The 26,467-nt window shown below is 54.2% G+C and overlaps 1 protein-coding gene across 1 annotated transcript in view; it reads left to right on the top strand.

The window, feature by feature from the left end:
• Positions 1 to 26,467, top strand: part of OPLAH (5-oxoprolinase, ATP-hydrolysing) — a gene marked incomplete at its 5' end in the record, with an annotated part of 109,492 nt that overhangs the window by 47,863 nt on the left and 35,162 nt on the right. Inside the window, 7 exons of the mRNA XM_034068815.1 lie at positions 4,086 to 4,246; positions 6,410 to 6,511; positions 9,102 to 9,276; positions 14,157 to 14,341; positions 15,672 to 15,800; positions 19,535 to 19,669; positions 23,618 to 23,767. Of these exons, the coding sequence (XP_033924706.1) occupies positions 4,086 to 4,246; positions 6,410 to 6,511; positions 9,102 to 9,276; positions 14,157 to 14,341; positions 15,672 to 15,800; positions 19,535 to 19,669; positions 23,618 to 23,767 (1,037 nt within the window). The remainder of the gene's footprint in view (positions 1 to 4,085; positions 4,247 to 6,409; positions 6,512 to 9,101; positions 9,277 to 14,156; positions 14,342 to 15,671; positions 15,801 to 19,534; positions 19,670 to 23,617; positions 23,768 to 26,467) is intronic.

The following is a 26,467-nucleotide window of genomic DNA, read 5'->3' as shown; positions in this document are numbered from 1 at the left end:
CGCTATCGGGTGCTATGGGGCTCTTTCGGGTGCTATGGGGCAGCTATGGGAATGCTATGTGTCTCTATGGGGCTCTATGGGGCTCTATGGGGTGCTATGAGGTCTATGGGCTCTATGGTCTCTATGTGTCTCTCTGTGTCTCAATGGGTGTCTATGGGTCGCTATGGGTCACTGACCCCCTGCCCCACAGAACAGATGTGTCTCTATGTGTCTCTATGTGTCTCTATGGGTCAGTAAGTGTCTCTATGGGTGTCTATGGGTCCTGCCCCACACTGACCCCTCCCCCACAGAACAGATGGGTCTCTATGTGTCTCTATGGGTCTCTATGTGTCTCTATGTGTCTCTATGGGTCTCTATGGATCTCTATGGGTCCTGCCCCACACTGACCCCTCCCCCACAGAACAGATGGGTCTCTATGGGTCTCTATGGGTCTCTATGGGTCTCTATGGGTCTCTATGTGTCTCTATGTGTCCCTATGGGTTTCTATGGGTCTCTATGTGTCTCTATGTGTCTCTATGGGTCTCTATGGTCTCTATGGTCTCTATGGTCTCTATGTGTCTCTATGTGTCTCTATGTGTCTCTATGTGTCCCTATGGGTCTCTATGTGTCTCTATGTGTCTCTATGGGTCTCTATGTGTCTCTATGTGTCTCTATGGGTCTCTATGTGTCTCTATGGGTCTCTATGGGTCTCTATGGGTCTCTATGGGTCTCTATGGGTCAGTGTCTCTCTATGGGTCAGTGACCCCTGCCCCACACTAACCCCTCCCCCACAGAACAGATGGGTCTCTATGGGTGTCTATGGGTCAGTAATGGGTGTCTATGGGTCCTGCCCCACAGAACAGATGGGTCTCTATGGGTCTCTATGTGTCTCTATGTGTCTCTATGGGTCGCTATGGGGCAGTGACCTCCCCTCCCCCACAGAACAGATGGGTCTCTATGGGTCTCTATGTGTCTCTATGTGTCTCTATGGGTCTCTATGGGTCTCTATGGGTCCTGCCCCACACTAACCCCTCCCCCACAGAACAGATGGGTCTCTATGGGTCTCTATGTGTCTCTATGGGTCTCTATGTGTCTCTATGTGTCTCTATGTGTCTCTATGGGTCTCTATGTGTCTCTATGTGTCTCTATGTGTCACTATGGGTCTCTATGTGTCTCTATGTGTCTCTATGTGTCTCTATGGGTCTCTATGTGTCTCTATGTGTCTCTATATGTCTCTATGTGTCTCTATGGGTCTCTATGGGTCTATATGGGTCTATATGGGTCTCTATGGGTCTCTATGGGTCTCTATGTGTCTCTATGGGTCACTGACCCCTCCCCCACAGAACAGATGGGTCTCTATGGGTCTCTATGGGTCAGTGACCCCTGACCCCTGCCCCACATGACCCCTCCCCCACAGAACAGATGGGTCTCTATGGGTCTCTATGTGTCTCTATGTGTCTCTATGGTCTCTATGGTCTCTATGGTCTCTATGTGTCTCTATGTGTCTCTATGGGTCTCTATGGGTCTCTATGTGTCTCTATGTGTCTCTATGGTCTCTATGGTCTCTATGGTCTCTATGTGTCTCTATGTGTCTCTACGGTCTCTATGGTCTCTACGGTCTCTATGGTCTCTATGGTCTCTATGTGTCTCTATGGTCTCTATGGTCTCTATGGTCTCTATGTGTCTCTATGGTCTCTATGTGTCTCTATGGTCTCTATGGTCTCTATGGTCTCTATGTGTCTCTATGTGTCTCTATGGTCTCTATGGTCTCTATGGTCTCTATGGTCTCTATGTGTCTCTATGTGTCTCTATGGTCTCTATGGTCTCTATGGTCTCTATGTGTCTCTATGTGTCTCTATGGGTCTCTATGGGTCTCTATGGGTCCTGCCCCACACTGACCCCTCCCCCACAGAACAGATGGGTCTCTATGGGTCTCTATGGGTCTCTATGGGTCTCTATGTGTCTCTATGTGTCTCTATGTGTCCCTATGGGTCTCTATGTGTCTCTATGTGTCTCTATGGGTCTCTATGGTCTCTATGGTCTCTATGTGTCTCTATGTGTCTCTATGTGTCTCTATGTGTCTCTATGTGTCCCTATGGGTCTCTATGTGTCTCTATGGTCTCTATGGGTCTCTATGTGTCTCTATGTGTCTCTATGTGTCTCTATGTGTCCCTATGGGTCTCTATGTGTCTCTATGTGTCTCTATGTGTCCCTATGGGTCTCTATGTGTCTCTATGTGTCTCTATGTGTCTCTATGGTCTCTATGGGTCTCTATGTGTCTCTATGGTCTCTATGTGTCTCTATGTGTCTCTATGGGTCTCTATGTGTCTCTATGTGTCTCTATGTGTCCCTATGTGTCTCTATGTGTCTCTATGTGTCTCTATGTGTCTCTATGTGTCCCTATGGGTCTCTATGTGTCTCTATGTGTCTCTATGTGTCCCTATGGGTCTCTATGTGTCTCTATGTGTCTCTATGTGTCTCTATGGTCTCTATGGGTCTCTATGTGTCTCTATGGTCTCTATGGGTCTCTATGTGTCTCTATGGGTCTCTATGTGTCTCTATGGGTCAGTGACCCCTGACCCCTGCCCCACGCTGACCCCTCCCCCACAGAACAGATGTGTCTCTATGTGTCTCTATGTGTCTCTATGTGTCTCTATGGGTCTCTATGGGTCTCTATGTGTCTCTATGGTCTCTATGTGTCTCTATGTGTCTCTATGTGTCTCTATGGGTCTCTATGGGTCTCTATGGGTCAGTATGTGTCTCTATGGGGCAGTGACCTCCCCTCCCCCACAGAACAGATGGGTCTCTATGGGTCTCTATGTGTCTCTATGGGTCTATATGGGTCTATATGGGTCTCTATGGGTCTCTATGGGTCTCTATGTGTCTCTATGGGTCACTGACCCCTCCCCCACAGAACAGATGGGTCTCTATGGGTCTCTATGTGTCTCTATGTGTCTCTATGTGTCTCTATGGGTCTCTATGGGTCTCTATGGGTCTCTATGTGTCTCTATGGGTCTCTATGGTCTCTATGTGTCTCTATGTGTCTCTATGTGTCTCTATGTGTCTCTATGGGTCTCTATGGGTCTCTATGTGTCTCTATGTGTCTCTATGTGTCTCTATGGGTCTCTATGTGTCTCTATGTGTCTCTATATGTCTCTATGTGTCTCTATGGGTCTCTATGGGTCTATATGGGTCTATATGGGTCTCTATGGGTCTCTATGGGTCTCTATGTGTCTCTATGGGTCACTGACCCCTCCCCCACAGAACAGATGGGTCTCTATGGGTCTCTATGTGTCTCTATGTGTCTCTATGTGTCTCTATGGGTCTCTATGGGTCTCTATGGGTCTCTATGGTCTCTATGTGTCTCTATGGTCTCTATGTGTCTCTATGTGTCTCTATGTGTCTCTATGGTCTCTATGGTCTCTATGTGTCTCTATGTGTCTCTATGTGTCTCTATGTGTCTCTATGTGTCTCTATGTGTCTCTATGGTCTCTATGTGTCTCTATGTGTCTCTATGTGTCTCTATGTGTCTCTATGTGTCTCTATGTGTCTCTATTGGCTCTATGTGTCTCTATGGTCTCTATGGGTCTCTATGTGTCTCTATGGCTCAGTGACCCCTGACCCCTGACCCCACAGAGCAGATGGGTCTCTATGGGTCTCTATGGGTCTCTATGGTCTCTATGTGTCTCTATGGTCTCTATGTGTCTCTATGTGTCTCTATGTGTCTCTATGGTCTCTATGGTCTCTATGTGTCTCTATGTGTCTCTATGTGTCTCTATGTGTCTCTATGTGTCTCTATGTGTCTCTATGGTCTCTATGTGTCTCTATGGGTCTCTATGTGTCTCTATGTGTCTCTATGTGTCTCTATGTGTCTCTATGTGTCTCTATGTGTCTCTATGGTCTCTATGTGTCTCTATGTGTCTCTATGGGTCTCTATGTGTCTCTATGTGTCTCTATGTGTCTCTATGTGTCTCTATGTGTCTCTATGTGTCTCTATGGTCTCTATGTGTCTCTATGTGTCTCTATGTGTCTCTATGTCTCTCTATGTGTCTCTATGGTCTCTATGGTCTCTATGGGTCAGTGACCCCTGACCCCTGACCCCACAGAGCAGATGGGTCGCATCCTCCAGCGTTCCTCCATCTCCACCAACATCAAGGAACGTTTGGATTTCTCCTGTGCCATCTTCGGCCCCCAGGGGGCGCTGGTGTCCAACGCGCCCCACATCCCAGTGCACCTGGGGGCCATGCAGGAGGCCGTGCAGTTCCAGGCACCTATGGGGCAGCTATGGGGCAGCTATGGGGCAGCTATGGGGATGCTATGGGGATGCTATGGGGCAGCTATGGGGATGCTATGGGGCAGCTATGGGGATGCTATGGGGCAGCTATGGGGATGCTATGGGGATGCTATGGGGATGCTATGGGGATGCTATGGGGATACTATGGGGCAGCTATGGGGCAGCTATGGGGATGCTATGGCGTACCTATGGGGATGCTATGGGGCAGCTATGGGGCAGCTATGGGGATGCTATGGGGCAGCTATGGGGATGCTATGGGGCAGCTGTGGGGATGCTATGGGGATGCTATGGGGCAGCTATGGGGATGCTATGGGGCAGCTATGGGGCAGCTATGGGGATGCTATGGGGATGCTATGGGGCAGCTGTGGGGATGCTATGGGGATGCTATGAGGCTCTATGGGGCTCTATGGGGATCCTGTGGGTATGCTATGGGGCAGCTATGGGGCAGCTATGGGGATGCTGTGGGGATGCTATGGGGATGCTATGGGGCAGCTATGGGGCAGCTATGGGGCAGCTATGGGGATGCTATGGGGCAGCTATGGGGATGCTATGGGGATGCTATGGGGCAGCTATGGGGATGCTATGGGGCAGCTGTGGGGCAGCTATGGGGATGCTATGGGGATGCTATGGGGCAGCTGTGTCCAACGTGCCCCACATCCCAGTGCACCTGGGGGCCATGCAGGAGGCCGTGCAGTTCCAGGCACCTATGGGGCAGCTATGGGGCAGCTATGGGGCAGCTATGGGGCAGCTATGGGGCAGCTATGGGGATGCTATGGGGCAGCTATGGGGCAGCTATGGGGATGCTATGGGGCAGCTATGGGGATGCTATGGGGCAGCTATGGGGATGCTATGGGGATGCTATGGGGATGCTATGGGGCAGCTATGGGGCTGCTATGGGGATGCTATGGGGATGCTATGGGGATGCTATGGGGCAGCTGGTGTCCAATGCGCCCCACATCCCAGTGCACCTGGGGGCCATGCAGGAGGCCGTGCAGTTCCAGGCACCTATGGGGCAGCTATGGGGCAGCTATGGGGATGCTATGGGGATGCTATGGGGATGCTATGGGGATGCTATGGGGATGCTATGGGGCAGCTATGGGGCAGCTATGGGGCAGCTATGGGGCAGCTATGGGGATGCTATGGGGATGCTATGGGGATGCTATGGGGCAGCTATGGGGCAGCTATGGGGATGCTATGGGGCAGCTATGGGGCAGCTATGGGGCAGCTATGGGGCAGCTATGGGGCAGCTATGGGGATGCTATGGGGCTGCTATGGGGCAGCTATGGGGCAGCTATGGGGCAGCTATGGGGATGCTATGGGGCAGCTATGGGGATGCTATGGGGCAGCTATGGGGCAGCTATGGGGATGCTATGGGGATGCTATGGGGATGCTATGGGGCAGCTGTGTCCAACGCGCCCCACATCCCAGTGCACCTGGGGGCCATGCAGGAGGCCGTGCAGTTCCAGGCACCTATGGGGCAGCTATGGGGCAGCTATGGGGCAGCTATGGGGCAGCTATGGGGATGCTATGGGGATGCTATGGGGATGCTATGGGGCAGCTATGGGGATGCTATGGGGCAGCTATGGGGATGCTATGGGGATGCTATGGGGATGCTATGGGGCAGCTATGGGGATGCTATGGGGATGCAATGGGGATGCTATGGGGCAGCTATGGGGCAGCTATGGGGCAGCTATGGGGCAGCTATGGGGATGCTATGGGGCAGCTATGGGGCAGCTATGGGGCAGCTATGGGGATGCTATGGGGATGCTATGGGGATGCTATGGGGCAGCTATGGGGCAGCTATGGGGCAGCTATGGGGCAGCTATGGGGCAGCTATGGGGATGCTATGGGGATGCTATGGGGATGCTATGGGGCAGCTATGGGGCAGCTATGGGGATCCTATGGGGATGCTATGGGGATGCTATGGGGATGCTATGGGGCAGCTATGGGGATGCTATGGGGATGCTATGGGGCAGCTATGGGGATGCTATGGGGCAGCTATGGGGCAGCTATGGGGCAGCTATGGGGATGCTATGGGGATGCTATGGGGATCCTATGGGGATGCTATGGGGCAGCTATGGGTCACTATGTGTCTCTATGGGTCAGGTGACCTCTGACCCCACCTCCCCCCCCCAGCTCCGGACCCTCGGGGATGACCTTCAGGATGGTGACGTCATCCTGAGCAACCATCCGAGTGCAGGAGGGAGTCACCTGCCTGACCTCACTGTCATCACCCCGGTAAGGGGGGGCTATAGGGTCACATAGGGTCTATAGGGTACCATAGGGTCACATAGGGTCCCATAGGGTCCTATAGGGTCCATAGGGTTCCATAGGGTACCATATATACCCATAGGGTCCCATAGAGTCCCATATTGTCCTATAGGATCCCATAGAGTCCCATAGGGTCCCATAGGTCCCATAGGGTCCTATAGGGTCCATTGGGTCCTATAGGGTCCATAGGGTACCAAATATACCCATAGGGTCCCATAGGGAACCATAGGGTGTGCAGGAGGGAGTCACCTGCCTGACCTCACTGTCATCACCCCGGTAAGAGGGGGCCTATAGGGTCACATAGGGTCCTATAGGGTCCATAGGGTCACATAGGGTTATATAGGGTCCCATAGGGTCCCACTGAGTCCCATAGGGTCCCATAGGGTCCATAGGGTCCCATTGGGTCCTATAGGGTCCATAGGGTCCCATAGGGTCCTATAGGGTCCATAGGGTCCTATAGGGTCCTATAGGGTCCATAGGGTCCTATAGGGTCCATAGGGTCCCATAGCGTCCTATAGGGTCCATAGGGTCCCATAGGGTCCCATAGGGTCCATAGGGTCCTATAGGGTCCCATAGAGTCACATTGGGTCCCATTGGGTCCCATTGAGTCCCATTGGGTCCCACTGGGTCCCATTGAGTCCCATTGACTCCCATTGGGTCACATTGTGTCCCATTGAGTCCCATTGGGTCACATTGAGTCCCATTGAGTCCCATTGGGTCCCATTGGGTCCCATAGGGAACCATAGGGTGTGCAGGAGGGAGTCACCTGCCTGACCTCACTGTCATCACACCGGTAAGGGGGGGCCCATAGGGTCACATAGGGTCACATAGGGTCACATAGGGTCCTATAGGGTCCCATTGAGTCCCATTGATTCCCATTGGGTCACATTGGGTCCCATTGATTCCTATTGGGTCACATTGGGTCCCATTGAGTCCCATTGATTCACATAGGGTCCCATAGGGAACCATAGGGCCCATAGGGTTCCATAGGGTGTGCAGGAGGGAGTCACCTACCTGACCTCACTGTCATCACCCCGGTAAGGGGGGGCCTATAGGGTCCTATATGGTCCTATAGGGTAACATAGGGTCCTATAGGGTCCATAGGGTCCCATAGGGTCCTATAGTGTCCCATAGGGTCCTATAGGGTCCATAGGGTCCTATAGGGTCACATAGAGTCCCATTGGGTCCTATAGGGTCCATAGGGTCCCATAGGGTCCTATAGGGTCCCATTGAGTCCCATTGGGTCCCATTGGGTCCCATTGAGTCCCATTGATTCCCATTGGGTCACATTGGGTCCCATAGGATCCCATTGGGTCCCGTAGGGTCCCATAGGGAACCATAGGGTGTGCAGGAGGGAGTCACCTGCCTGACCTCACTGTCATCACCCCGGTAAGGGGGGTCCCATAGGGTCCTATAGGGTCTAATAGGGTCCCATAGGGTCCTATATGGTCCATAGGGTTCCATAGGGTACCATATATACCCATAGGGTCCCATAGGGTCCCATAGGGTTCCATAGGGTGTGCAGGAGGGAGTCACCTGCCTGACCTCACTGTCATCACACCTGTAAGGGGGGCCCCATAGGGTCCTATAGGGTCCTATAGGGTCCCATAGGGTCCCATAGGGTCCCATTGAGTCCCATTGATTCCCATTGGGTCACATTGGGTCCCATAGAGTCCTATTGGGTCCCATTGGGTCCCACTGTGTCCCATAGAGTCCCATAGGGCCCATAGGGTCCCATAGGTCCCATAGGGTCCTATAGGGTCCTATAGGGTCCATAGGGTCCCATAGGGTCCCATTGGGTCCCATAGAGTCACATAGGGTCCCATAGGGTCCCATAGGGTGTGCAGGAGGGAGTCACCTGCCTGACCTCACTGTCATCACCCCGGTAAGGGGATCCTATGGGAGCCTATGGGACTTAATGGGACTCTATGGGAGCCTATGGGACTCTATGGGAGCCTATGGGAGCCTATGGGAATCAATGGGAGTCAATGGGACTCAATGGAAATCAATGGGAATCAATGGGAGTCAATGGGAATCAGTGGGAATCAATGGGAGTCAATGGGACCCAATGGGAATCAAAGGGAGCCAATGGGAGCCAATGGGACACAATGGGAATCAATGGGACCCAATGGGACTCAATGGGATCCAATGGGAATCAATGGGACTCAATGGGACTCAATGGGAATCAATGGGAATCAATTGGACCCAATGGGAATCAATGGGACCCAATGGGAATCAATGGGACCCAATGGGACCCAATGGTACCCAATGGCACCCAATGGCACCCAATGGGAATCAATGGGATTCAATAGCACCCAATGGCACCCAATGTCCCCCAATGTCCCCCAATGTCCTCCAATGACACCCAATGGGAATCAATGGGAATCAATGGGACCCTATGGCACCCAATGGAACCCTATGGTATCCTATGGTATCCTATGATACCCAATGGGACCCTATGGTACCCAATGGCACCCAATGGCACCCAATGGCACCAATGGCACCCAATGGGACTCAATGTCCCCCAATAGCACCCAATGGTTCCCCATCTCTCCAGGTGTTCATCTCCGGCACCCCCAGCCCCGTGTTCTTCGTGGCCAACCGCGGTCACCACGCGGACATCGGGGGCATCACTCCCGGTTCGATGCCTCCTCATTCCCAGTCCTTACTGGAGGAGGGAGCAACATTCCTGTCCTTCAAACTGGTCCGGAATGGGACCTTCCAGGAGGAGGGTGAGGGGGGATGGGATGGGATGGGGATGGGGATGGGGATGGGGATGGGGATGGGATGGGATGGGGATGGGGATGGGGATGGGGATGGGGATGGGGATGGGATGGGATGGGATGGGATGGGGATGGGATGGGGATGGGGATGGGATGGGATGGGATGGGGATGGGATGGGATGGGGATGGGATGGGGATGGGGATGGGATGGGGATGGGATGGGGATGGGATGGGATGGGATGGGATGGGATGGGATGGGATGGGGATGGGATGGGGATGGGGATGGGATGGGGATGGGATGGGATGGGATGGGGATGGGGATGGGATGGGATGGGATGGGATGGGGATGGGGATGGGATGGGATGGGATGGGGATGGGATGGGGATGGGGATGGGATGGGATGGGATGGGGATGGGATGGGATGGGATGGGATGGGGATGGGGATGGGGATGGGGATGGGGATGGGATGGGGATGGGATGGGGATGGGGATGGGATGGGATGGGGATGGGATGGGGATGGGATGGGATGGGGATGGGATGGGGATGGGATGGGATGGGGATGGGATGGGGATGGGATGGGGATGGGATGGGGATGGGATGGGATGGGGATGGGATGGGGATGGGATGGGATGGGATGGGATGGGGATGGGATGGGATGGGGATGGGATGGGGATGGGATGGGGATGGGATGGGAATGGGATGGGGATGGGATGGGGATGGGATGGGGATGGGATGGGGATGGGATGGGGATGGGATGGGATGGGATGGGATGGGGATGGGATGGGATGGGGATGGGATGGGATGGGGATGGGGATGGGGATGGGATGGGATGGGGATGGGATGGGGATGGGATGGGATGGGATGGGATGGGGATGGGATGGGATGGGATGGGGATGGGGATGGGATGGGATGGGATGGGGATGGGATGGGATGGGGATGGGATGGGGATGGGGATGGGGATGGGGATGGGGATGGGATGGGGATGGGATGGGGATGGGGATGGGATGGGATGGGATGGGGATGGGATGGGATGGGGATGGGATGGGATGGGGATGGGATGGGATGGGATGGGATGGGATGGGGATGGGGATGGGATGGGGATGGGATGGATGGGATGGGATGGGATGGGATGGATGGGATGGGATGGGGATGGGATGGGATGGGGATGGGGATGGGATGGGATGGGGATGGGATGGGATGGGATGGGATGGGATGGGGATGGGATGGGGATGGGATGGGATGGGATGGGGATGGGATGGGATGGGGATGGGATGGGGATGGGGATGGGATGGGATGGGATGGGGATGGGATGGGGATGGGATGGGATGGGGATGGGATGGGATGGGATGGGGATGGGATGGGGATGGGGATGGGATGGGGATGGGATGGGGATGGGATGGGATGGGGATGGGGATGGGGATGGGATGGGGATGGGATGGGATGGGATGGGATGGGGATGGGATGGGATGGGATGGGATGGGGATGGGATGGGATGGGGATGGGATGGGATGGGATGGGGATGGGGATGGGATGGGGATGGGATGGGATGGGGATGGGGATGGGATGGGGATGGGATGGGGATGGGATGGGATGGGGATGGGATGGGGATGGGGATGGGATGGGGATGGGGATGGGATGGGGATGGGATGGGGATGGGATGGGATGGGATGGGATGGGATGGGGATGGGATGGGATGGGGATGGGGATGGGATGGGATGGGGATGGGGATGGGATGGGGATGGGATGGGATGGGATGGGATGGGGATGGGATGGGGATGGGATGGGATGGGATGGGATGGGGATGGGGATGGGATGGGGATGGGATGGGATGGGATGGGGATGGGATGGGATGGGGATGGGATGGGATGGGGATGGGATGGGGATGGGGATGGGATGGGATGGGGATGGGATGGGGATGGGATGGGATGGGATGGGATGGGATGGGGATGGGATGGGGATGGGATGGGGATGGGATGGGATGGGATGGGGATGGGATGGGGATGGGATGGGGATGGGATGGGATGGGATGGGATGGGGATGGGATGGGATGGGATGGGATGGGGATGGGGATGGGATGGGGATGGGATGGGATGGGATGGGGATGGGATGGGATGGGGATGGGATGGGATGGGGATGGGATGGGGATGGGATGGGATGGGATGGGGATGGGATGGGGATGGGATGGGATGGGATGGGATGGGATGGGGATGGGATGGGGATGGGATGGGGATGGGATGGGATGGGATGGGGATGGGATGGGGATGGGATGGGATGGGATGGGATGGGGATGGGATGGGATGGGATGGGGATGGGATGGGGATGGGATGGGATGGGGATGGGATGGGATGGGGATGGGATGGGATGGGATGGGGATGGGGATGGGATGGGGATGGGATGGGATGGGGATGGGGATGGGATGGGGATGGGATGGGGATGGGATGGGATGGGGATGGGATGGGATGGGATGGGGATGGGGATGGGATGGGATGGGATGGGATGGGGATGGGATGGGATGGGATGGGATGGGGATGGGATGGGGATGGGATGGGATGGGATGGGATGGGATGGGGATGGGATGGGATGGGATGGGGATGGGGATGGGATGGGATGGGATGGGATGGGGATGGGATGGGATGGGATGGGATGGGGATGGGATGGGATGGGATGTGGTTGGATGTGGTTGGATGTGGTTGGATGTGGTTGGGATGTGGTTGGATGTGGTTGGGATGTGGTTGGGCTGTGGTTGGATAATGGGATGTAATGGGATGGATGTGGTTGGATAATGAGATGTAATGGGATGTAATGGGATGGATGTAGTTGGGATGTGGTTGGATGTGGTTGGGATGGATGGGACATGGGATGTGATTGGACATGGGATGGACAGGACATGGTTGGGATAACGTGGAAAGGATGATGGGGATGTGGTGAGACCATGGTAGGGATGGGGGCATCTGGTGGGGACCCAGTGGGGATGGTTTGGGGTGAGATGGGGACACAATAGGGATGCAATGGGGGTAGTTGGCACATGGTGATGATGCTGTTTATACGGTGGTGATGTGGTTGGCACATGGTGGTGATGTGGTTGTGATGCTGTGGATACAGTGGTGATGCTGTGGACACAATAGGGATGAAATGGGTGTAGTTGGCACACAGTGGTGATGTGGTGGTGATGCTGTTTATACAGTGGTGATGCTGTTGATACGGTGGTGATGCTGTTGGCATACAGTGGTGATGCTGTGGACAGGACAGGGATGCGGTTGGCACATGGTGATGATGCTGTGGTCACGGTGGTGATGCTGTGGACACAATAGGGATGCAATGGGGGTAGTTGGCACATGGTGGTGATGCTGTGGACAGGACAGGGATGTGGTTGGGATATGGTGGTGATGCTGTGGTTTCGGTGGTGATGCTGTTGGCACAATAGGGATGCAATGGGTGTAGTTGGCAGCCGGTGGTGATGCTGTTGGCACACGGTGGTGATGCTGTGGACAGGACAGGGATGTGGTTGGGCCGCAGTGGTGATGCTGGGGACAGGACAGGAATGCGATGGTGGTAGTTGGGACCTGGTGGTGATGTGGTGGTGATGCTGTGGATACGGTGGTGATGCAGTTGGCACAATAGGGATGCAATGGGTGTAGCTGGCACATGGTGGTTATGCTGTGGACCCAGTGGTGATGCTGGGGACAGGACAGGGATGCAGTTGGGACATGGTGGTGATATGGTGGTGGTAGTTGGCACGTGATGGTCATGCTGTTGGCACACGGTGGTGATGCTGTGGACACAATAGGGATGTGATGGTGGTAGTTGGGACACGGTGGTGATGGGGTTGGCACATGGCAGTGATGCTGTGAACCCAATGGTGATGCTGGGGACAGGACAGGGATGCAATGGGTGTAGTTGGGACCTGTTGGTGATGCTGTTGGCACATGGTGGTGATGTGGTGGTGATGCTGTTGGCACACAGAGGTGATGCTGTGGGTACAGTGGTGATGCTGTGGATGTGGTGGTGGTAGTTGGCACCCGGTGGTGATGTTGTTGGCACAATAGGGATGCAATGGGTGTAGTTGGGACATGGTGGTGATGCTGTGGACCCAGTGGTGATGCTGTGGTCACGGTGGTGATGCTGTGGACACAATAGGGATGCAATGGGTATAGTTGGGACCTGTTGGTGATGCCGTGGACCCAGTGGTGATGCTATTGGCACACGATGGTGATGCTGTGCCGGGACAGGGATGCAGTGGGTGTAGTTGGCACGTGGTAGTGATGCTGTGGACACAATAGGGATGCAATGGGGGTAGTTGGCACCCAGTGGTGATGCTGTGGATACGGTGGTGATGCTGGTGACAGGACAGGGATGTGGTTGGGAACCAGTGGTGATGCTGTGGCCATGGTGGTGGTAGTTAGCATCCGGTGGTGATGTTGTTGTGACCTGGTGATGATGCTGTGGATACGGTGGTGATGCTGGGGACAGGACAGGGATGCAGTTGGGACATGGCGGTGATGTGGTGGTGGTAGTTGGCACATGATAGTGATGCTGTTGGCACCCGGTGGTGATGCTGTGGACACAATACGGATGTGATGGTGGTAGTTGGGACCCGGTGGTGATGGGGTTGGCACATGGCAGTGATGCTGTGGACCCAATGGTGATGCTGGGGACAGGACAGGGATGCAATGGGTATAGTTGGCACATGGTGGTGGTGCTGTTAGCACATGGTGGTGATGTGGTGGTGATGCTGTGGATACGGTGGTGATGTGGTTGGCACACAGCGGTGATGCAATGGGGGTAGTTGGCACATGGTTGTGATGCTGTTGGCTCAATAGGGATGCAATGGGTGTAGTTGTCACCCAGTGGTACCAGACCCATGTCACTGACCCCTTGCTCTCCTGCAGCTGTGTCAGCCGCACTCCTGGCTCCAGGCTCCATCCCCGGCTGTTCAGGTGCTCGCTCCCTCCAGGACAACCTGTCAGACCTCCGAGCACAGGCGGCAGCCAACAGAGCAGGAGCTGAGCTGGTCATGGAGCTGATCCGGACACATGGACTGAGCTGCGTGCAGGGATACATGCAACACCTGCAGGTACATGTAACATACAACATACAACATGTAACATGTAACATACAACATGTCACATGCTGGTCATGGAGCTGATCCGGACACATGGACTGAGCTGCGTGCAGGGATACATGCAACACCTGCAGGTACATGTGTGACATGGTACATGTAACATACAACATACAACATGTAACATACAACATATAACATACAACATGATGGTCATGGAGCTGATCCGGACACACGGACTGAGCTGCGTGCAGGGATACATGCAACACCTGCAGGTACATGTAACATACAACATACAACATGTAACATACAACATGTAACATACATCATACAACATGTCACATGCTGGTCATGGAGCTGATCCGGACACACGGACTGAGCTGCGTGCAGGGATACATGCAACACCTGCAGGTACATGTAACATGGTACATGTAACATGGTACATACAACATACAACATGTAACATACAACATACAACATGCTGGTCATGGAGCTGATCCGGACACACGGACTGAGCTGCGTGCAGGGATACATGCAACACCTGCAGGTACATGTAACATACAACATGTAACATACAACATGTCACATGATGGTCATGGAGCTGATCCGGACACATGGACTGAGCTGCGTGCAGGGATACATGCAACACCTGCAGGTACATGTGTGACATGGAACATGCAACATGTAACACATCACATATCACATGTCACACATGTCCCATGTCACATGACACACGTGTCACGTGTTCCGGAAACCGCTGAGTGCTGTGTTCGGGACATGACACATGACACATATGACATGTCACACATCACATGATGCATGTCACATGACACACGTCACATGATACATGTCACATGTCCAGGACACGGCTGAGCGCTGTGTTCGGGGCATGGCACATGTAACATATCACATAACACATGTCACACATGTCACATATCACATGTAACATATCACACGTCACATGACACACATGTCACATGTCACACATGATAATGTCCCATGTCTCATGTCATAGGACACTGCGGAACAGTGTGTTCCGGACATGACACATGTCACATATCACACGTCACATATCACATGACACATGTCACATATCACACGTCACATATCACATGACACATGTCACATATCACACGTCACATATCACATGACACATGTCACATATCACATGTCACACATGACACACATCACATGTCATACATGACACGTGACCCATGTCACATGTCCAGGACACCGCTGAGCGCTGTGTCCGGGACATGACACATAACACATATCACATGTCACACATGTCACATGTCACACATGTCACATGACCCATGTCACATGACCCATGTCACGTGTCCAGGACACCGCCGAGCGCTGTGTCCGTGACCTGCTCCGCGGGTTCTGGTCCCGTTGGGGTCCTGAGCTGGAGGCCGAGGACTCAATGGACGATGGGACCCCCCTGAGGCTGAGGGTCACCCTGAACCCACAGGTGCTTATGGGGCAGCTATGGGGCGGATATGGGGCAGGGATGGGGGGGTTATGGGGTGGGTATGGGGCAGTTATGTGGTGGTTATGGGGTGGTTATGGGGTGGTTATGGAGCAGACGATGGGACCCCCCTGAGGCTGAGGTTCACCCTGAACCCACAGGTGGGGGCTATGGGGCAGCTGTGGGGCAGGTGTGGGGCAGATGTGGGGCAGATATGGGGCTGATATGGGTCGGATATGGGGCAGGGATGGGGCAGCTAGGGGTGGTTATGGGGGGGTTACAGGGGGGGGTTATAGGGGGGTTATGGGGGGGTTATGGGGGGGTTATGGGGGTTATAGGGGTTATGGGGCGGTTATGGGAGGGTTATGGGGTGGTTATGGGGGGGTTATGGGGCAGACGATGGGACCCCCCTGAGGCTGAGGGTCACCCTGAACCCACAGGTGCTTATGGGGCAGCTATGGGGCAGCTATAGGGCAGATATGGGGCAGCTATGGGGCAGATGTGGGGCAGGGATGGGGGGGTTATGGGGGGGTTATGGGGCAGATATGGGGTGGATATGGGGGGGTTATGGGGGGGTTATGGGGTGATTATGGGGGGGTTATGGGGCAGACGATGGGACCCCCCTGAGGCTGAGGGTCACCCTGAACCCACAGGTGCTTATGGGGCAGCTATGGGGCAGGGATGGGGCTGCTATGGGGCAGCTATGGGGCTGCTATGGGGCGGCTATAGGGCAGATATGGGGTGGTTATGGGGCGGATATGGGGTGGTTATGGGGCAGGGATGGGGGGGTTATGGGGTGGTTATGGGGCAGCTATGGGGTGGTTATGGGGTGGTTATGGGGGGGTTATGGGGCAGATGTGGGGTGGGGATGCGGTGGTTATGGGGTGGTTATGGGGCAGACGATGGGACCCCCCTGAGGCTGAGGGTCACCCTGAACCCACAGGTGGGGGCTATGGGGCAGCTATGGGGCAGGGATGGGGTGGGTATGGGGTGGGTATGGGGCAGCTATGGGGCAGCTATGGGGCAGATATGGGGCAGATATGGGGCAGCTATGGGGCAGATGTGGGGCAGATATGGGGTGGTTATGGGATGGGTATGGGGGGGTTATGGGGCAGGGATGGGGGGGTTATGGGGGGTTATGGGGGGGTTATGGGGTGGTTATGGGGGGGTTATGGGGCACCTATGGGGTGGGTATGGGGGGGTTATGGGGTGGTTATGGGGTGGATATGGGGCGGATATGGGGGGGTTATGGGGCAGGGATGGGGTGGTTATGGGGCAGTGAGGGGGCAGCTATGGGGTGGGGATGGGGGGGTTATTGGGCAGCTATGGGGGTGTTATGTGGTGGCTATGGGATGGTTATGGGGCAGATATGGGGGGGTTATGGGGTGTTGGGGGGGATGGGTGTGTTTTGGGGCAGTTTGGGGCAGTTTATGGTGGCTTCGGGCAATGAGGGGAGATTGGGATCACCCTGTTCCCAGGGCAGTGGGGGTTGGGTATATTCTGGGGTGGTTTGGGTCTCTCTGTGTGTATTTCGGGGTGTTTTGGGTGTATTTTTGGGTGTTTTGGTGTATTTTGGGGCAGTTTTGGGTGTATTTTGGTGTGGTTTGGGTGTATTTTGTGCTGGTTTGTCTGTGTATTCTGGGGTGTTTTCGGTGTATATTAGGGTGTTTTTGGTGTATTTTTGGGCAGTTTTGGGTGTACTTTTCAGAGTTTTGAGTGTATTTTGGAGTGTTTTGGGTGTATCTTTGGGTGTTTTTGGTGTATTCTGGGGTGTTTTGGGTGTCTCTGTGTGTATTTTGAGGCGGTTTTGGTGTATATTTGGGTGTTTTTGGTGTATTTTGGGGTGTTTTGGGTGTATTTGTGGGTGTTTTGGGTGTATTTTTGTGTTTTTGGTGTATTTTGTGGCGGTTTCTGTGTTTCTGGGTGTATTTTGGGGTGGTTTATGTGTATTTTGGTGTGTTTTGGTTGTATTTTTGGGTGTTTTTGGTGTATTCTGGGGTGTTTTGGGTGTATTTTGCGGTGTTTTCGGTGTATATTTGGTTGGTTTTGGTGCATTTTGGGTCAGTTTTGGGTGTATCTGTGTGTATTTTAGAATGTTTTGTGTGTATTTTTGGGGTGTTTTTGGTGTATTTTGGTGTGTTTTGTGTGTATTTTTGGGTGTTTTCGGTGTATTTTGTGTGGTTTTGGTGTATATTTGGGTGTTTTTGGTGTATTTTGGGGTGTTCTGGGTGTATTTTGTGCTGGTTTTCTGTGTATTTTTGGGTGTTTTGAGTGTATTTTGTGTGTTTTCGGTGTATATTTGGGTGTTTTGGGTGTATCTTTGGGTGTTTTGGGTGCATTTTGGGGTGTTTTCTGTGTCTCTGTGTGTATTTTTGGGTGTTTTGGGTGTATTTTGGACAGTTTTGGGTGTCTCTGTCTGTATTTTTGGCTGTTTTTGGTGTATTTTTGGTGTTTTCGGTGCATTTTGGGTCAGTTTCACCTGTATCCATGTGTATTTGGTGTATCTCTCCCCACCCCCCCCCAGGGCTCTGCTGTCTTTGACTGTATTTTGGGGTGGTTTTGGTGTATATTTGGGTGTTTTCTGTGTATTTTTGTGTGTTTTGGGTGTATTTTGGGGTATTTTGTGTGTATTTTTGGGTGGTTTTGGTGTATATTGGGTGTTTTGGGTGTATTTTGGACAGTTTTGGGTGTCTCTGTATTTTTGGGTGGTTTTGGTGTATTTTGTGTGTTTTTGATGTATATTTGGGTGGTTTTGGTGTATTCTGGGGTGTTTTGGGTGTATTTTTGGCTGTTTTTTGTGTATACTTGGGTGGTTTTGGTGTATTTTGGGGTGTTTCGGGTGTATTTTTGTGTGTTTTCGGTGCATTTTGGGTCAGTTTCACCTGTATCCATGTGTATTTGCTGTATCTCTCCCCACCCCCCCCAGGGCTCTGCTGTCTTTGACTGTATTTTGGGGTGGTTTTGGTGTGTTTTTGGCTGTTTTGGGTGTATATTTGTGTGTTTTCTGTGTATATTTGAGTGTTTTGGGTGTATTTTGGTGTGTTTTTGGTGTATTTTTGGCTGTTTTTGTTGTATTTTTGTGTGTTTTCGGTGTATTTTAGAGTGTTTTGGGTGTATTTTGGGGTATTTTGTGTGTATTTTGGTGTGTTTTTGGTGTATTTTGGGGTGTTTTCAGTGTATTTTTGGTGTTTTCGGTGCATTTTGGGTCAGTTTCACCTGTATCCATGTGTATTTGCTGTATCTCTCCCCACCCCCCCCAGGGCTCTGCCGTCTTTGACTGTATTTTGGGGTGGTTTTGGTGTATATTTGGGTGTTTTCTGTGTATATTTGAGTGTTTTGGGTGTATTTTGTGGTGTTTTGTGTGTATTTTTGGGTGGTTTTGGTGTATATTGGGGTGTTTTGGGTGTATTTTGGACAGTTTTGGGTGTCTCTGTCTGTATTTTGGTGTGTTTTGGTTGTATTTTTGTGTGTTTTTGGTGTATTTTGGTGTGTTTTGGGTGTATTTTTGGCTGTTTTTGGTGTATATTTGTGTGTTTTTGGTGTATTTTGGGGTGTTTTGTGTGTCTCTGTGTGTATTTCAGGGTGTTCTGGGTGTATTTTGGTGTTTTCGGTGTATTTTGGGGCAGTTTTGGCTGTTTTTGGTGTCTCTGTCTGTATTTTTGGCTGTTTTTGGTGTATTTTTGGTGTTTTTGGTGCATTTTGGGTCAGTTTCACTGTATTTCCTGTATTTCCCATAGGGTTCTGCTGTCTTTGACTTCACGGGAACAGGTCCCCAGGTCCTGGGTAACTGGAATGCTCCTCGAGCTGTGACTCTTGCTGCCATCATCTACTGCCTGCGCTGCATGGTGGGGCAGGACCTGCCCCTCAACCAGGTGTGGGGCAGACCCACATGTAACCCTATGGGGCACACACCATAGAACCCTATGGGGCACGACCTGCCCCTCAACCAGGTGTGGGGCTCACCCCATAGAACCCTATGGGGCAGGACCTGCCCCTCAACCAGGTGTGGGGCTCACCCCATAGAACCCTATGGGGCAGGACCTGCCCCTCAACCAGGTGTGGGGCAGACCCATAGAACCCTATGGGGCACACACCATAGACCCACATATACCCTATGAGGCTCAACCCATATAACCCTATGGGGCTCACCCCACATATACCCTATGGGACATGACCTGCCCCTCAACCAGGTCTGGGGCTCACACCACATGTAACCCTATGGAGCTCACCCCATATAACCCTATGGGGCACGACCTGCCCCTCAACCAGGTGTGGGGCAGACCCATAGAACCCTATGGGGCACACAACATATAACCCTATGGGGCACCCCACATATACCCACATATAACCTATGGGACATGACCTGCCCCTCAACCAGGTGTGGGGCTCACCCCATATAACCCTATGGGGCACACACCATATATAACCTATGGGGCATGACCTGCCCCTCAACCAGGTGTGGGGCTCACCCCATGTAACCCTATGGGGCTCACACCATATACCCACATATACCCTATGGGGCATGACCTGCCCCTCAACCAGGTATGGGGCAGACCCATAGAACCCTATGGGGCTCACCCCACATATAACCCTATGGGGCATGACCTGCCCCTCAACCAGGTGTGGGGCAGACCCATAGATCCTATGGGGCACGACCTGCCCCTCAACCAGGTCTGGGGCTCACCCCATAGACACTATGGGGCACAACACATACACCCTATGGGGCTCACCCCATATATACCCTATGGGACATGACCTGCCCCTCAACCAGGTGTGGGGCAGACACATAGACCCACATATAACCCTATGGGGCACCCCATATATACCGTATGGGGCAGGACCTGCCCCTCAACCAGGTGTGGGGCTCACCCCATATAACCCTATGGGGCACCCAACATAGACCCTATGGGGCACCCCATATATACCCACATATACCCTATGGGGCATGACCTGCCCCTCAACCAGGTGTGGGGCAGACCCATAGACACTATGGGGCACACACCATATAAACCTATGGGGCATGACCTGCCCCTCAACCAGGTCTGGGGCTCACCCCATACAACCCTATGGGGCACACACCATATACCCACATAACCCTATGGGGCATGACCTGCCCCTCAACCAGGTGTGGGGCTCACCCCATAGACCCTATGGGGCATGACCTGCCCCTCAATCAGGTCTGGGGCTCACCCCATACAACCCTATGGGGCTCACACCATATACCCTATGGGGCAGGACCTGCCCCTCAACCAGGTGTGGGGCAGACCCATACACACTATGGGGCTCACACCATAGAACCCTATGGGGCACACACCATATAACCCTATGGGGCACGACCTGCCCCTCAACCAGGTCTGGGGCTCACCCCATACAACCCTATGGGGCTCACCCCATATAACCCTATGGGGCACACACCATATAACCCTATGGGGCACACACCATATAACCTATGGGGCATGACCTGCCCCTCAACCAGGTGTGGGGCAGACCCATAGAACCCTATGGGGCTCACACCATAGAACCCTATGTGGCATGACCTGCCCCTTAACCAGGTCTGGGGCAGACCCATAGACCCACATATAACCCTATGGGGCACCCCATATATACCCTATGGGGCATGACCTGCCCCTCAACTAGGTGTGGGGCTCACCCCATAGAACCCTATGGGCACCCCACATATACCATATAACCCTATGGGGCACCCCACATATACCCTATGGGGCATGACCTGCCCCTCAACCAGGTGTGGGGCAGACACATAGAACCCTATGGGGCTCACACCATATAACCCTATGGGGCACACACACATATACCCTATGGGACATGACCTGCCCCTCAACCAGGTGTGGGGCTCACCCCATATAACCCTATGGGGCACACCCCATATAACCCTATGGGGCTCACACCACATATACCCTATGGGGCATGACCTGCCCCTCAACCAGGTGTGGGGCAGACCCATATAACCCTATGGGGCTCACCCCATATATACCCACATATAACCTATGGGACATGACCTGCCCCTCAACCAGGTCTGGGGCAGACCCATAGAACCCTATGGGGCTCACCCCATATAACCCTATGGGGCACCCCATATATACCCTATGGGGCATGACCTGCCCCTCAACCAGGTCTGGGGCAGACCCATACACACTATGGGGCACACACATATACCCACATACACCCTATGGGGCACCCCACATATACCCATATATACCCTATGGGGCACAACCTGCCCCTCAACCAGGTCTGGGGCAGACCCATACACACTATGGGGCTCACACCATAGACACTATGGGGCAGCCCCATATAACCCTATGGGGCACCACACATATACCCTATGGGGCACCCCACATATAACCTATGGGGCACGACCTGCCCCTCAACCAGGTGTGGGGCAGCCCCATACACCCTATGGGGCACAACATATATACCCTATGGGGCTCACCACATATAACCCTGTGGGGCACCCCACATACACCCTATGGGGCACCACACATATATCCATATATACCCTATGGGGCACCCCCCGTATACCCTGTGGGGCACCCCACATACACCCTATGGGGCCCCACACATATACCCACATATACCCTATGGGACACACCACATATACCCTATGGGGCACCCCACATACCCCCTATGGGACATGACCTGCCCCTCAACCAGGTGTGGTGCACCCCCCATATACTCTATGGGGCAATCCCCATACACCCTATGGGGTACCCCACATATAACCTATGGGACATGACCTGCCCCTCAACCAGGTGTGGGGCAGCCCCATAACCCCTATGGGGCACACCCCATATAACCCTATGGGGCACCCCACATATACCCACATATACCCTATGGGGCACCACACATAACCCCTATGGGGCACGACCTGCCCCTCAACCAGGTGTGGGGCAGCCCCATATAATCTATGGGCACCACACATATACCCTATGGGGCACCCCACATATACCCTATGGGGCACCCCACATACACCCTATAGGGCACACCACATACCCCCTATGGGGCACCCCCTTACCCCTATGGGTCAGCCCCCATACCCCCTATGGGTCTCTATGGGTCCTGACCCCCCTGCCCCATAAGTGTCTCTATGGGTCCTGCCCCATAAGTGTCCCTATGGCTCCTGACCCCCCTGCCCCATAGGGCTGCCTGGCCCCTATCCGGGTGCTGATCCCCCAAGGCTCCATCCTGCCCCATATGTGTCTCTATGGGTCCTGCCCCATAAGTGTCCCTATGGGTCCTGACCCCCCTGCCCCCTATGTGTCTCTATGGGTCCTGCCCCATAAGTGTCTCTATGGGTCCTGACCCCCCTGCCCCATATGTGTCTCTATGGGTCCTGCCCCATAAGTGTCTCTATGGGTCCTGACCCCCCTGCCCCATATGTGTCTCTATGGGTCCTGACCCCCCCCCCGCCCCATAAGTGTCTCTATGGGTCCTGCCCCATATGGGTCTCTATGGGTCCTGCCCCATAAGTGCCCCTATGTGTCCTGCCCCATAAGTGCCCCTATGGGTCCTGACCCCCCCTGCCCCATAGAGCTGCTTGGCCCCTATCCGGGTGCTGATCCCACAAGGCTCCATCCTGGCCCCATATGTGTCTCTATGGGTCCTGCCCCATAAGTGTCTCTATGGGTCCTGACCCCCCTCCTGCCCCATATATGTCTCTATGGGTCCTGCCCCATATGTGTCTCTATGGCTCCTGACCCTCCCCTCCCCCATATGTGTCTCTATGGGTCCTGCCCCATAAGTGCCCCTATGTGTCCTGCCCCATAAGTGTCCCTATGGCTCCTGACCCCCCCCATACCCCATAGGGCTGCCTGGCCCCTATCCGGGTGCTGATCCCACAAGGCTCCATCCTGGCCCCACATCCTGAGGCTGCTGTTGTTGGGGGCAACGTCCTCACATCCCAAAGGGTCGTGGACGTCATCCTAAAGGCGTTTGGGGTCTGTGCAGCATCCCAGGTAATGGGGTCAATGGGGTCAATGGGGTCAATGGGGTAATGGGGTCTATGGGGGCTATGGGGTAATGGGGTCAATGGGGTCTATGGGGTCAATGGGGTAATGGGGGTAATGGGGGTAATGGGGTAATGGGGGTAATGGGGTCAATGGGGTCTATGGGGTCTATGGGGTAATGGGGTAATGGGGTAATGGGGGTAATGGGGTAATGGGGTCAATGGGGTCAATGGGGGTAATGGGGTAATGGGGGTAATGGGGGCAATGGGGTAATGGGGGTAATGGGGGTAATGGGGTAATGGGGGTAATGGGGTCAATGGGGTAATGGGGGTAATGGGGTAATGGGGGTAATGGGGTAATGGGGTAATGGGGGTAATGGGGTAATGGGGTCAATGGGGTCAATGGGGGTAATGGGGGTAATGGGGTAATGGGGTCAATGGGGTCTATGGGGGTAATGGGGTCAATGGGGTAATGGGGTAATGGGGGTAATGGGGGTAATGGGGGAATGGGGTAATGGGGGTAATGGGGTAATGGGGTCAATGGGGTCAATGGGGGTAATGGGGGTAATGGGGTAATGGGGTCAATGGGGTAATGGGGGTAATGGGGGAATGGGGTAATGGGGTAATGGGGGTAATGGGGGTAATGGGGTAATGGGGGTAATGGGGGTGATGGGGTAATGGGGGTAATGGGGGTGATGGGGTAATGGGGGTAATGGGGGTGATGGGGTAATGGGGTAATGGGGGTAATGGGGGTAATGGGGGGAATGGGGTAATGGGGGTAATGGGGGTAATGGGGGTAATGGGGGGAATGGGGTAATGGGGGTAATGGGGGTAATGGGGGGAATGGGGGGAATGGGGTAATGGGGTAATGGGGGTAATGGGGGTAATGGGGTAATGGGGGTAATGGGGGTGATGGGGTAATGGGGGTAATGGGGTAATGGGGTAATGGGGGTAATGGGGTCAATGGGGGTAATGGGGTAATGGGGGCAATGGGGGTAATGGGGTAATGGGGTCAATGGGGGTAATGGGGGTAATGGGGGGAATGGGGTAATGGGGTAATGGGGGTAATGGGGGTAATGGGGGTAATGGGGGGAATGGGGTAATGGGGGTAATGGGGTCAATGGGGGTAACGGGGTCAATGGGGGTAATGGGGTCAATGGGGGTAATGGGGGGAATGGGGGTAATGGGGTAATGGGGGCAATGGGGTCAATGGGGGTAATGGGGGTAATGGGGGTAATGGGGGTAATGGGGTAATGGGGGGAATGGGGGTAATGGGGTAATGGGGGCAATGGGGTCAATGGGGTAATGGGGGTAATGGGGTCAATGGGGGTAATGGGGGGAATGGGGGTAATGGGGGTAATGGGGTCAATGGGGGTAATGGGGGTAATGGGGTCAATGGGGGTAATGGGGGGAATGGGGGTAATGGGGGTAATGGGGTAATGGGGGGAATGGGGGTAATGGGGTAATGGGGGTAATGGGGTCAATGGGGGTAATGGGGTAATGGGGGTAATGGGGGTAATGGGGTAATGGGGGCAATGGGGTCCCCCATAGAGTTCTATGGGTCTATGGGCTGCCCCATAGAGTTCTATGGGTCTGGGGTCCCCCATAGAGTTCTATGGGTCTATGGGGTGCCCCATAGAGTTCTATGGGTCTGGGGTGCCCCATAGAGTTCTATGGGTCTATGGGGTGCCCCATAGAGTTCTATGGGTCCGGGGTGCCCCACAGGGTGCTATGGGTCTATGGGGTGCCCCATAGAGTTCTATGGGTCCGGGGTGCCCCATAGAGTTCTATGGGTCTATGGGGTGCCCCATAGAGTTCTATGGGTCTGGGGTCCCTCATAGAGTTCTATGGGTCTATGGGGTGCCCCATAGGGTGCTATGGGTCTGGGGTGCCCCATAGAGTTCTATGGGTCTATGGGGTGCCCCATTGGGTGCTATGGGTCTATGGTGTGCCCCATTGGGTGCTATGGGTCTGGCGTGCCCCATTGGGTGCTATGGGTCTGGGGTGCCCCATAGAGTTCTATGGGTCTATGGGGTGCCCCATAGGGTGCTATGGGTCCGGGATGCCCCATAGGGTGCTATGGGTCTGGGGTGCCCCATAGGGTTCTATGGGTCTATGGGGTGCCCCATAGGGTTCTATGGGTCTGGGGTGCCCCATTGGGTTCTATGGGTCTATGGGGTGCCCCATTGGGTGCTATGGGTCTATGGTGTGCCCCATTGGGTGCTATGGGTCTATGGTGTGCCCCATAGGGTGCTATGGGTCTATGGGTGCCCCATAGGGTACTATGGGTCTGGGGTGCCCCATAGAGTTCTATGGGTCTGGGGTCCCCCATAGAGTTCTATGGATCTATGGGGTGCCCCATAGGGTGCTATGGGTCTATGGGTGCCCCATAGGGTACTATGAGTCCGGGGTGCCCCATAGAGTTCTATGGGTCTGGGGTGCCCCATAGGGTTGTATGGGTGTATGGGGTGCCCCATAGAGTTCTATGGGTCTGGTGTGCCCCATAGGTCGCTATGGGTCTATGGTGTGCCCCATAGAGTTCTATAGGTCTGGGCTGCCCCATAGGTTGCTATGGGTCTATGGGCTGCCCCATAGAGTTCTATGGGTCTATGGGATGCCCCATTGGTGCTATGGGTCCGGGGTGCCCCATAGAGTTCTATGGGTCTATGGGGTGCCCCATAGGGTGCTATGGGTCTATGGGCTGCCCCAT

This window comes from Melopsittacus undulatus, chromosome 1 (assembly GCF_012275295.1).
Source record: "Melopsittacus undulatus isolate bMelUnd1 chromosome 1, bMelUnd1.mat.Z, whole genome shotgun sequence".
Lineage (NCBI taxonomy): Eukaryota > Metazoa > Chordata > Aves > Psittaciformes > Psittaculidae > Melopsittacus > Melopsittacus undulatus.
This window is presented reverse-complemented; position numbering and strand designations above follow the sequence as displayed.